This window comes from Penaeus vannamei, chromosome 23, assembly GCF_042767895.1.
Source record: "Penaeus vannamei isolate JL-2024 chromosome 23, ASM4276789v1, whole genome shotgun sequence".
Taxonomy (NCBI): Eukaryota; Metazoa; Arthropoda; class Malacostraca; order Decapoda; family Penaeidae; genus Penaeus; species Penaeus vannamei.
This window is the reverse complement of record NC_091571.1, coordinates 34,982,774-34,996,806: the sequence shown is the minus strand read 5'-3', so window position 1 is coordinate 34,996,806 and position 14,033 is coordinate 34,982,774. Positions and strand designations below refer to the sequence as shown.

General features: G+C 39.0%; 1 protein-coding gene across 1 annotated transcript in view; it reads right to left on the bottom strand.

Annotated features, from left to right (window-relative positions):
* Positions 1-2,137: 2,137 nt before the first annotated feature.
* LOC113811698 (zinc finger SWIM domain-containing protein 5) overlaps positions 2,138-14,033 on the bottom strand; it is a 42,837-nt gene continuing 30,941 nt past the window's right edge. Inside the window, exons 5-15 of the mRNA XM_070137487.1 lie at positions 11,383-11,531; positions 10,872-11,022; positions 10,384-10,529; positions 9,889-10,079; positions 9,541-9,725; positions 9,048-9,359; positions 7,962-8,379; positions 7,557-7,711; positions 7,207-7,370; positions 6,815-7,081; positions 2,138-6,683 (exon numbers count right to left, since the gene is read on the bottom strand). Of these exons, the coding sequence (XP_069993588.1) occupies positions 6,006-6,683; positions 6,815-7,081; positions 7,207-7,370; positions 7,557-7,711; positions 7,962-8,379; positions 9,048-9,359; positions 9,541-9,725; positions 9,889-10,079; positions 10,384-10,529; positions 10,872-11,022; positions 11,383-11,531 (2,816 nt within the window). The 3' untranslated portion in view covers positions 2,138-6,005. The remainder of the gene's footprint in view (positions 6,684-6,814; positions 7,082-7,206; positions 7,371-7,556; positions 7,712-7,961; positions 8,380-9,047; positions 9,360-9,540; positions 9,726-9,888; positions 10,080-10,383; positions 10,530-10,871; positions 11,023-11,382; positions 11,532-14,033) is intronic.

Here is a 14,033-nt window from a genome sequence, read left to right as displayed (position 1 = left end):
ACAGATAGATAGATAGATAGATAGATAGATAGATAGATAGATAGATAGATAGATAGATAGATAGGTAGATAGATAGATATAGATATACATACATATATATATATATATATATATATATATATATATATATATATATATATATATATATATACGCGCGCGCGCGTATATACATATATAGGTAGATAAATAGATAGATGTATGTGTGTTATGTATGTATGTGTGTGTGTGTGTGTGTGTGTGTGTGTGTGTGTGTGTGTGAGTGAGTGTGCGCGCGCGTGTGTACAGAATATATAAGCAGACAGCCTCCTCCAGCTCACTCGGAAGCAACAGATCTGTTACTTGACCCACATCACTTTTCGTTCCTTTCATCACTTATCGATTCTTTGTTCCTCGCCGCGCCTCTGTCCTTGTTCTTGAAGTCAGCTGATAAAGGGTACTGTAACTCTAACACGTGCTTTATCTTTTTCTTAAAGGAAGTATTTGGTGATACAGATTATAAGTACTCGATGATCATTTTTTTATTTGCATTTTTTTTTTCTTTCAAGAGTGTGCTTATTAGATGAAAACGATATTGAGGAATGAAGGATAACCTTACAGTAACTCGTTCTATAATATAGGTACTCACAGATGAAGACCCAGGGCTGTAGTTAAGGGACCGTATTCTATTCTTCACGGTATGAAGTATATAGTAATAATGTGTACGGCTTCCGACCATATACTGTCTTTTTGTCAGGATGAACTTGTGAAACAAAGGAAAGTTTAAGTCATCATTATTTTGACTGCGTCACCATAGTCCTTGTCCATACTTCAAATAATCGATGATTGCATACTTCAGTGTCGAAAAATGGGGTTTATCGCTCCACCTCATACAAAAAAATCATCCAAATAACAATGTAATCATTAATTATCCAAGTTCGGACAAGGACGAGGGTGACCTGCACTGTTTAGTACGATGACTTAGAATTTCCTTTGTTCCAAAAGGACAGAACAGTTCAAATTTACATGCCTCTGAAACCTCAAGATAGTGAATATCACAACGTATAGCATGTATGATAATTATATAATGGCACTTGATCATATTTCATATTTTCAGTCTAGAAGTCTGCAACTGAAAAATAAATCTGTCAAAAAGACTTTCTCTGCTGCCAGTCTCTCAGACATCGTAGTACTTCTTTGTAAGGCAAGACATAAGCAGCATCACTTATGCTTGCGTTGCTGTATAAGCCCGTGATCAGACTACACAAGTGTAGAGATGTCACATAAGCTGCATGTTGTGGAAAGGGAGTCATCAAGGTATTTCCGATATCCGTTTGGTTTGATGCATAAAATGTATATTTTAACAAGGAATTCTCTCATTACTTTGTTGCGTGGTCATGATTATGTATAGATGTAATAGATATACAAGCATGTCGTCCGTACTAAAGTGCAGTTGATTTCAATAGATGTTATGAAATCCGGTATCGCTGCAGTGTGTATTGTACGTAATTCACAGTGCAGAAAGTAACGAAAAGGGTACTTTTTCTAGTCACAGTAAAACACTTAATAAGAGACATATGTTTTAAGATGTCCTTTCCATTTGAATTTACATTTCTTTTGTCATATTGCCAGGGAAATTAATAGGTATATCTTAATTTTTGTACATTATTATTGGATATAATAGATATGATTCAATATCAGATAAAGATTGGCATTTGTAAGGGGATATGTGTGCAAATTTCAATAATGATGTTTCTATCAAGTATGACAACCAAGATATTTTGACCAGACTGTATTGAGTATTACATACATGAATCATATTTTCTCTCTCAGCATCAGCCATACTTTGCTAATATGCAAATCTGTTATATTCATTTTTCTTGACTGTTTCTGAATTGTAGCTGTTTGATTTTGTTGACTTATTTTTCAGTAAAATGCAGTTTCAGTTCATTAAAAAGAGTTGCTAGTTTTACTCATCTTACCATTTCATTGACAATATCAAGTATTATCAGTTATGTTTCAAAACCGAATTTTTTTTTCATCATACATTTAAAAAATAAGACCTTTTTTCTTAATTCTTCATCAATTGTTTTTCATTTTGTATTTCTTTTTCAGAACAAAACATCAAAACAACAGTGTGTGGGGAAATGAAAGAGATAACTCCTTGTAAAGTCTTTAATACAAATGTAAAAAATGGCAGAAACAATAATTATGACAGGACAAAATGGGTAGTAGGTTTTCGGGTTGGGTGGGTAAGGACTGGGGTGAAATGTATGGTCGGGTTTAGGAATCTGCACAACTTAAATAAAGAACAAGAACAAAAAACTCTTATTACCATTTACATCACCCACTTGTAGACATTTGCATATGGCTTTGCAAAGATCCTGTACACTTCAATTCTAGTTTGTTTTTGTTTTTTTGCAAATCACACATAAAATAAGGAAATTATGTGTAACATATGATTTGTATCAAAAACAGTTTAGCAGTGAACACTTAGCAAACATTCTTTTCAGTAAAGAAAATAATTCAACCAAACTTTCGCATCACATTTTCCTTCAATTACACACACTTTCAATCACTCACAATGATTATCATGTCTAAATTACTTGAAAATACTTTTCCACACCACATCTTCTTCAGACAAATACTAAATAATTAGACTTTTGAAGGCATATAAATAACAACAACTGAAAAAATGAGGATAACAACAAATTTCTTTACCACTGCCTTTTAAAAACAGACAATTGTAATACTAACATGACAGGTAAAAAGAAGACACATACTTTTATTTCCCTCTGAATGAAGAAAACAAAAAAATGAATAAATATATAAATAAAAAGAAAAAATCATGATGGTAGTAAAATGAAACAGAATTTCGTTACGAATTTCACAACTCTGACATACCATAACAAATGGTATCCACTGGGATTTCAAATGTGTGAGGATAATATGTATGCCCAGAGACAGAGATAGAGACGGAGATGAAGACAAAGAGGAAAATAACCTACCTAATGCTAAAAGTGACCTCCACAAGTCACCCTAATATTTACAAGTTTCTACATATATTACACAGTTCTCAAGCATTGACATGCATTTTACAGTATTCACATGCGAGTCACTTTTATCTTACAGTTTCATTTTTTAAGCAAATGATTCAAAGGGACACTGAAGTGCTTCAGACACAAGGACTTCGGGAGTGATATGCCTCTAGCTAAGATTGTCATGAGTCAGACTATGATCATGTAAATAATGATCACTCCAGCATTTTTCATCATCACTCCTATATATATATATAACAATGATCACTCGTATGGTTCTTCCTTGTGCTACCGTGAGGTTATATGCAAATATGGATCTATGGCTTATGTTATGATTTTCTGTCGGAACCTAGGGATTTAGGCAGAGGCGGCATGATGAAATAAATACGATATATATATATGAGGTTGAACCTATCTAAAATACTGAGTGGTTTTTACCCATTCATCTTTTCTTATCTTTTGTCTTTGAGTTCACAAATATTCCTTGGGTAGGTGTGATATCATTAAAATGCAAAACAGTGACATGACATAGTAACTTGAGCCTTTGGCTTTGATTATATATACTTTTTTTGTAATTTTCTTGACCAATGCAGCTCGTTATTAAATACACAATATGTCACACATTTCTTCTGCTTCATGTATTGCTTGCCCATTCTTTATACAACTCGATAAACACAGCGGCAAAAGTCTTCAGTAATTAGCACTTATATGCTCCACTGGAAAAAAATATCCATGGCTGCCATATGCTAGTTGGAAGTACACATATATATACACATAACATCGAGTTTCGGGCTCATGAAGCTTTTGCAGAGTTGGGCATTAGATTTATGATATTATTAATATTTACAGGGACACTGTTAGATCACACAGAAGACTTACAGCCTAGCAGTGTACATGTACAATACGTAGCCATTTTGGAAGTTTTGGGGAGGCATTGGTATCGACCAGCACATTGTAGTTTGTACATAAATAACTTAAATACCATTAGTAACACTAAGCAACAAAATGAAATTCCTATGAAAGAAGGGAAACAAGCTTGAACACTAGTCACATTAAATATAACACTAATGAAACTATTAGCCTATCAAATGTCTCAAAAAACAGTTTAAATCTTTTGACTAAACAAATAAACATAGCCTACTCAAGTGATGACCCCAAAACCCTTTCTGTGTCAGACAAGATCCTATATCAGTAAAGCTCCGGACTTTTTTCATGAAGACGTAGAGGGGGAATGATAAAGATGTACTGCTACAGAAACGGCCATGACCATCACTTAAAGATCAAACACACTAACTGAGACCTAAAAACAATCATGCCATAGGGCACTGTGGCGCCTTACACACTACACACATCTATGTACAACTTGGAAATCTACAGCCTAGAAAGAGACTTTTTTTTGTCCTTGGACATGAGATCATACATAACACACTGGACCTTTTGAAGATATGGCAAGACAGCAAACAAAAACAACCATCTACATAGGCCACGGCTGTGTTTGCTACATAAGAATATGGAGGTAGATCACTAAAGTGCATTATCGTCGGAAAGTAACTTTGACGAGAGAGGCAGCACTACAGTAGCACACAGTATTTCCGACTACATGTCTCCATCAATAGCCACTCCTGCTATACATTGGTGAGTATAACTTGTGAAGAGATAAGTAATTATGACCCTCAGGCAGAGGTGATCCACCACTGAAAGCTCGCTGGCCATCATATATACAGAACAGAGAGCTTTTCTGTAGCCACACCCAAGAGCCAAAAACATTTAACCACATCACAATTTAAATTATTAGCATGCGGGGAAAGGTTTTTCTAGTATTTCCAACACATCAATAGTTGCTTCCTTTTTTTCTAAAACAAGCTTTTCACTAACACTTGCACTGGAGACAAGTGTACTTAGAATATTCTTGATATCCAATTCCAGTTGTTAAGACATAATTTAATATGTATATGCTTTTGAAAATCAATTTAATCTGAATTTTTTGTTTGACCAGTTACCTCTTCCAGGGGTATCTGAACCAATTTCTGTATCCTCGGCCCGCATTCTATTGCAGGATAGAGACAGAGAGAAGCCTGACGATATAGGCTTTGATCACAATAAACAAATGCTTAGGCTCTTTATTTATTCTCTTCTCTTTTGGTTATCAGTTATGACTGACTATTCTGAAGTTTCTGAGTCGCATCAACAGATGTTGAGGATGAGTCCCGTGACGTGAGCCTGAGCATTTTAGAGAGTTTGTGAACTTTGCCTTAGTTTGTACTGGAGTCCCTGACGGCGCCAACTCCGCGTGATATGGGCATAAGAGGTGGGATTCCACTTAGCATAGTATCACACTGTCTACTGGGTTTATTTGCAGCTTTGGTATTGGTACAAAGTGCTCACCCATTTGTTTCTCACTAATCTTTGGTATAAATACACAGTACTTGCAGAAGCAAATTGAATAAATAATATACACAGTATTAAAAATAAAATGAGGATTATAGTATTTTTAGCACACGTTATTGAAATTCCACATACCTTTTGAATAAGTTCAATGACTTTTTCTGCCAGTTAATGAGCTTGTACATGCGACATTATGAGCTATTACACAGTAGTACAGAAACTTAGGAGTGGGTCTTTAGCTTATTTGCAATGTAACGTAAGTGAATCTGTAAACCACTTCATGACAGTTAACAATAAGAAAATATGGACTTGCGGCACATGGAGCATGCCTAATTTAAGAATCAAACTCACAAATATACATACTTCTAATACATAGGATTATACTCAGTTTATATCACCAATACACTGCAGGTAATAAGCCAATGCCCCGAGTAGTTAGCTTTCTTGGCAGCACTCATCATCACTTTCTTAACGGCTACAGATTTGGCTTTGCGTTTTTTAGGATGGATGTCAAGATGACACTAATGACTTTTCTGATCAATGGGAAGAACTTAATGCTTTACTGTAGCATTTTCTGCAGTGTCGCTGATACTGATTCACTAAACATCAGCCAAAGCGTTCTCGCACTAAACACATCAACTTTTTCTTTCCCTTATATGCTACTTTCATATTTTCAATTAATTGTGCAAACTGGATGTGTCCATCATGAGCAAGCATGAATGTTTCATGGGCTTTAGTCAAAAAGTCAATAAAGTCTTGATAATGTCTTGGGGAAATATGAGTGAGGCGGGAATTTGTGGTGTTTATATAGGCCAAGATGGTAGCTTCTAATAGACCCCGAAGAGGTGCTTTATCAAATGCCAGGGGTTTTATAGGTCGTCGCTTGGAATCTGGACAGGCCATGCCTGGTGCAGAGAGGGAACATCGTCGTAGCACATCAGAGAGGACTGTGGCACACTGGACATTCTTAATAAGCACCGGTAGAAGCTGAGATAGTTCCGCACGTCCCAAGGAATGTGCTAACGCAACAGCCCAGTGTATGTCATTGATAGCTGGATGAGTATCCTGGTTATATGCCAGGTGAACGCTCTGCATGGCGAGCATGGCAAGAGTATATGCCCGATGTGGATACCCCCGATGTTCCATATACCGGGCAATTGTGAAGAGTTGCGAGGAGGTCATGGTATGGGCAGCAGCATCAACAACAACTTGATAAGCTGTTTCAAATGATACTGGATCACTCTCACATAAGGTCAAGGCATTAAGGGCACAATTTGGTGGATCCTGAAAGAAAAAAACAAGTCAGTATAAAATAATCACAATAGTAATAATAAATCAGCATTCACTGTTCTACTCTACAATTAATCCATTTCATACAAACAAAAAAGTGAAAATCATTTGAATGAATAATTTACCTTTGTGGCACATTGCAACGCTAAAGATCTTGCACAAGCAGCAAGCTCATCTTGTTTGCTCCGATCCAGCTGCAAGCGCATAACAGTAGTGTGGCTCATGATAGTTGACGCCACCGCACCTGTCGCTTCGGTTGGAGTGAAGAGAGTAAACCAGTTCTGCATGATGGAGATGAGAGCTGACACTCCCACTTCCGTTGCACATGTCACAAGCCATCTGACCATTTCTCGCCTCCTCCAGTTGAGTGACGTTAAGGTCATTCGCATAACCTGTGAGAGAAATGCTTTACTAATTTTGCCTCTTTTTATTTCTCAAATCCTAAGGTTAACCTGTGAGTAATTCCATTCAATATTGTCAAACCCATATTGACAACTAAGATGTAAAAACAACTCACCTGAAGCCCTAGTTCTAAAGCAGCGTTCAGAAGGAGCGAGTTCCTCTGACCTTCTCCAGGAAGACCAAGCCTGAAAGCATCTTGGGCAAGCTTGAAGAGATGCGACGAACTGTGGATGTTCCTTAAGGCAGCATCCAAAACAGATCGTAACCGCATCATATCATCTGGAAACAGAAACACTGGAATATTTAATCATAAATACAGATAAATAACTAAAGAATGCAATGTTCAAAGTCTAATAAAGACATGGATACATATAATTAACTTAAATTTAATCTTCAAATGTTAAAACCATCTAAAACATACACATAAATTTCAACCTTTAACTATATTGTGGGGGAGACACTTACTCTTGGCTGCATTTATCATGGTGCAAGCAAGAGCACACTGCTGTGTCTCAATGTGACCCAAGGTGAACCACCGTGGGTACCTGGACAGCACCAAGGAAGACACATTACCATTTACTGGGTCATCGACATCATCATGATCTTCTAAAATTGGTAGTCTGAAAGTAAAGAGATCAATTAGTGTGAAAATATCAACAATGTTCCTGTTATGGAATTATGAAATTATGTGGCTAGATGTACAAGAAATCAGAAATCTTAAGCATACTTGTGATAATATTAATGTATGACAACACATTTTGCAAAATGCAAACTGTATTATAAATTACTGATTACTGTGCTTAATACAATCAATGATGTAACCTAAGAGACACTGGAAATATTGTCCTTTAATAAACCTTAGTCACATACCTAATCGCTCTTAAAGCCAGCTGATATGCCAGGTCTGGATCATGTGGCAGTAGAGATGAAAATAGGAACTTTGTAAAGGTATGCATGGGCACACTCTCAGGGTGAATGCCTTCTCCAAGGCCGGAGAAAGGTCCACCTTCCAAGAGTAGTCTGGCCTGCCGTCGCAGAACCGCCAACAAGGGAGAATCGAGATTGAGTTCTTGAAGCTTCAATATCATTTTCTCTTCTTGTTTACATGCCTTCTCTTGGGCATAGAGGCCAGGAGGCATAGCACGTTGTTGGCCCAGACCAATGAGTGCTGCCTCAAGGGCCAGGGTAAGGTAGGATTCCCAGGGATCACTAGAACCTGGGATGGGAACATGACGATACCTAAGAGGAGCCAGGTTTGTTGCGTCTTCGTTTGCTACACCAAGCCAATCTGTAAGAGGGGTAGCTTGTTATTTACATTCCTTGACTTTTTAAAAATAATGCCTATTAGTATTTATTTTGAGTTATAACATATACTAGCATCTATTTCAAATTATATAAAATACAGTTTCATTGGTAATTCCAGTGAAAAGGCAAAAATCTTTGTCTCAAGAATATCAGAAAATATAATAAGTATCTGTGCTTGTTACAAAGCTGAACACAAAATAACGGACAGTGAGAAACTTTCACAACATAGTGTAATCATGAATGATACCAAAATAATACTTTGGAGTCTATGAACTGAGAAAACTTCTGTTATATAATACATTCCATGAGTTGAGCCCAATATAACTGCAAAATCTTAAAAAAAAAAATAATGATCCTCATCTGGTTGAAGGATCTGCATACATTTCTTTTGAAGTTTGGAATAAAAGTTAATGAACTGAAAACAGAGGGTTAGGAGAATAAGCATATACCTCTGAGAAATAACATGCTCAACAAAATTATCCTCCTGAATTCTTTGATTTCTAGCAAACACATACTATCAATGGTGAGAGTGATTTTTCATTATCAACAGCACTGGCTTTATTTTCGAGACCCTTACACTTCTTAGTTATAACATGAAGAAATTATAGCCCCATTTTCCTATAAAAAGGCATTTATTTTGCAGAAACTCACCACTATGGTACTGAAACCTCGGAAGATCTTCAGGCAAGAGTGATGCTTCAGCTAGAGTATCGAAAAGGCAGGTTATGGGGTCCAGAGGATGTCCCACCCAGCCCTCAAGAGCTCCGGGACCTAAAGATCTACACGCTCTGGACGCTGAACACCTTGGTAGCATCTCTTCCCTCTTGCTTCCCCACCAAAGATACGCTTCTCTCTGCGCTTGCTTCAGGGTTCGGACGACAGCCACTGCGAGTCTTAGTGCTTCTGAGGTGTAACCGTGAGATCGCAGTGCATCCACCCGGGAACAAGCAACTGGGACTGGTTCTGTTATGAGAAAAATGATGATATACAATAAAACATCCAATACCAATAAATACATAAATGACCAATATCAAAAACCACTAAGTACTGAATAGTTTACATTATCTTGTCTTAAAGTGTAAGTATTTGAGATGAATAAATCAAACCCAACAACATGCTCTTGTATCTATGCGTATTTTCTTACCATGCCATAGAGGTTGTCCATGTTCATTATAATAGGAGGAGGAATGTTGGTTTGTCCTTAACACTGGAGTTTCACCGGCAAGAATAGTCGCTAGGTGATTATCTTCCCAGGACATATTGCAAGCATCTATTGCCCGATGAAATATAGTTCGAGGTGGAGCTGATATCCTACGACGTTTGTGTCTCCTGCAAGAGGAATAATCACATTACATAACTACTTAACTATCACTATGAGGATGGTTGAAAAGTAAAAAGGATATGTATTTACAAATAGTAATTATCTGTCATACACATTACACATGAAGTCAGCGAGCCTTAAAACAAGTGTTAAAAATAAAACAACACCTACCTGTGTGATGATCTTCTATCTCTGTCTCGGATATCTCTCTGGTTGTAATGGAGGTGGTTGTTGTGCTGACGATGATTGTGCTCTCTGTTATTACCGTTATTGCCTTCTCTAGTAGGATCTCTTCGTCTGTGTTCACTGTCATCATCACTCGACTCTTCATCCGAACTGAGGTAGTAGGCTGCTGAACGATTCTGCAATACAGAAATATCTAATCAGAAGTAGTCCTATATGCATGACTGATGGAATCAGCACAGTACTGATTAAATACCTACATGAGAATGATAGTTATGAAAAAATCTCATGATGGTGTATTTTTCACTTACAGAAGATACAGAAAAAATACTGAAAAATATCTATCAATAGAATTTTCTATACAAATATGAAACTCTAAGAATAATATCCATTTAAATTTTTTTCACAAGGACCAAAAGCACTCAAACCCATAACATCCTTGTCTTACAAAAAAAATATTCAACATTAAGAATTTCAACAAACCCTGTCATTATTATCCTGATGTCTGTGGTCAGGGTCCTCAAGGGGGCAAACATCTGTGTTTGCCCACTGCTCCAACAATCTCTGCCACTGCTGCTTCTCGATCTTTCCACTGTGTGGGGCCAACACAACGCATACCCATAATGCAGCTGGAAGGCAAAAATATGGATTACCACATGTTTATTGATCTGTAAGTCATAATCTGATGCAAATACATCAAGCTTTATTTGTTTTGCACCAACAATATTTACAATATTTACAAGTGAATGATATGAAAATATTTCCAAGTAAAAGATATGTGAAGGAAAATTCTAGAGAAAGCTTACTGTACATCATTCAGACAAACATTTCTAAATATATGAAATACATTGCCTCCTTTTCCAAGTTCTTCCCATCTTGATCAATTTAGAAACTTGATTATTTCAAATTTTCTCTCCTCTAAACCTTTCAACACCAATAATGATTGCAAGACATATAAGCAGCCAACTTACCTATGTGATCCCAGTGTTGCCGGCACTTGTCTGTCATTGGAGTTCCTTGAGACTTCCACAGCAAAAGTCTAGGGTCATTAAGGAACTGTTCAGTGATCATTGTGAGCATCTTAGCACCATTACTGTCTCTCGCACGGACCATCTCCCGCACCTGTGGGGATCACACTGCATTAGCATTGCCAAAATTCCCTCCGCTTATAAAAGATACATCTGCTTTATTGCTGATGGAGATGAGGCTACAAAAACACTCCTCTCTCTGTTCAATAATGTATGTAATATCACAGGAGAAAGAGAATATGGACTACAATACATTAACATTTATAAATACACTCTATCCATTTGGAGACCTGATTTCCATATATATATTTTTTTCTTTGAATAGAGACATTTAGAACTTTCAAATTCAACAAATCTAAAAATCATGACAAGAGAAAACCAATCCTGCCTCGAAAACAGAAAAAAAAAATGATGGCCACGAGGCAACCGTGTCTAAAACAGCAGATCCACTAACCTTTGTAAACATGAAGTAGAGCTGCTTATTAGCATTGTAGTAGCCTCCCTGTGTTAGGTACTGGCCCACTTGTTCCTTGACCTGCTCGGCGTCCAAGTGCCAACAGTGCTCCTCCTCGGCGCTCCCTCCTGCTGTCGGGTCTGGAGCTCCTGCAAAGGCGTGGGAGGGTTAGAGGTCTCCTGAAGAAGGATAGGAGTTGGGGACACAAAATCGAAAGCTAGCAGAGAACTTTCAGATATTCGGTTCTCCATTCTGATTTCCGTGTCTGTCTGTGACCTTGCTTGTTACTGACAAGGTCAATCTTATACATACGACTAGAAAGAAACACCGCACACGCACGCACGCAAGCACACAAACACGCATATCTATATATCTATATCCAAATGTTTGTAGATGTACACATAAATACATATAAATGTGTGTGTGTGTGTGTGTGTGTGTGTGTGTGTGTGTGTGTGTGTGTGTGTGTGTGTGTGTGTGTGTGTGTGTGTGTGTGTGTGTGTGTGTGTGTGTGTGTGTGTGTGTGTGTGTGTGTATGTGTGAGTGTGTGTGAGTGTGTGTCTGTGTATGAGTGTGAGTGTGTGTCTGTGTATGAGTGTGAGTGTGAGTGTGTGTGTGCATGCGTGTGTGTGTACATGTGTGTATACGTACATGCGCGTGTATGTGATAAATAATGCTCTCACAAAGCCTCAAATATCGCCCGGTGCTAGTAACCTCTCGAGTCCTACCAGATAAGAGGAAGAAAAACTAGAGAAAGGTCTTACAAGGCTTGCAACATTGCAGACAGCGATCGAAAGCGAAGCGGGGAGAAATTTTTGTGAAGGTAATAAGCTATTTAGTAAATGTTGGGCGTGGAAGATTCTGGAACTTGTTTAACTGTTTGGTTTTCGTTGTTCTTTGGTGTTATTGCGAATCTGACAAGAACAAGTTTGAGGCATATTCATTAATGTGTACAGTTTCGACCAGAACTCGCGCTTAAAAATAGAAATATTGTATCTATAAACACAGAAGACGTTTACAATTATCTCTCTGTCTCTCTTTCTTCCTTCTTACCTCTCTATCTTTTTCAAACACACACATACATACATACACACACACAAACGCGCACGCACACATGTACACATACACACACACACACACACACACACACACACACACACACACACACCACGCACGGACGCACACGCATAATGCCGTATCTTATATATGCAACACAAAACACCACGATCCATAAAGATGATAAGCCCTGCTATCATACAAACTATTCAGGTTATTCAACGAGAACATCTAATTATACACGCACAAAAAAATCCTCACTCCAAAATGTACATAAAGTATCATCATCATCATCATCCCAAAAAATGGCGTCCTCCCTTTTGGTTTGGGCTCTGAAACCTGCCATTTGGCATTCAAATTCGCCCTTACGTCCAAAATCCCCTTGATCAAATTCAGTCCCACATGAGCCCCGGCCCCTGAGCGAGCGTTCTCCCCCCGCTGAACCGGAGCCCCTGAGCGAGCGTGAGAAGTCCCGCGGTGCGCGTTTTCCTTGTGAGGGGAGATTACGTTTTCTGAGAGAGGGGGGACTCAACAGAGGGATAATAGGCCTCGGGAGACGAGAGGGGAACTGGTGATGGAGGGGGATTTACTCTCCCTCCCACTCCATGATGGAACAAATACATTGCCGACTCGCACAAACCAGACGGATTTGTTGTGTTGGCGCGGGCTGGGCGTCGTGTTACGTGTAATTGGTACAAGGGAACGAGGTGCCAAAGCCCCCTCCCCCCTCCAAAAAAGAGGACGTCAGAGCTGATTATTCAAGAAGTTGGCGGAGCGGCCGCGCCACGGCACCCAGCGCCCAGGGATTCCAGGTTTTGAAGAACCTGCCAGAACTTCCCCCATACTTCGCGCTAAGGACCGACAAAGAAAATGGGAGCGGAAGACCGGCGCAATACACTGCTTAGGCAGAAATTGAGAGTGAAAAATGAGGGAGGAAGAGGGACGGGAAATGAGCTTTAGTGTGGAAGATGTGTACATAATGTGCATAAACAGTGGTGTATAAAAATACGAGCACGCAGACGTGTGTGTGTGTGTGTGTGCTGAAGTTGTTTACATAAATATACATGTACAGAGGAGTACAAGGGGAGGGAAAGAGAGAGAAGTGTGTGTGTGTGTGTGTGTGTGTGTGTGTGTGTGTGTGTGTGTGTGTGTGTGTGTGTGTGTGTGTGTGTGTGTGTGTGTGTGTGTGTGTGTGTGTGTGTGTGTGTGTGTGTGTGGAGAGAGAGAGAGAGAGACAGATAGACAGAGAAAGAGATAGAGATAGAGACAGAGAGACAGAGAGAGAGAGAGAGAGAGAGAGAGAGAGAGAGAGAGAGAGAGAGAGAGAGAGAGAGAGAGAGAGAGAGAGAGAGAGAGAGAGAGAGAGAGAGAGAGAGAGCGAGCGTCACACACAGACAGACAGAGAAGGCGAGCGACGTCGAGGGCAACCCGGGGGGGCGTCGAGAGCGTGCCCCTCGCCCCTCTCTACCTCTCAGCGAAGTCCCTCCTCCGCCCTCGGCCACCGCAGCCTCGCCCCGCCCGTCACTCCGGCAGGACAAGTAACAGCTCTCTGATGCAAACGAGACATCGATTTTCACTTTCCGTAGCGACCCCCG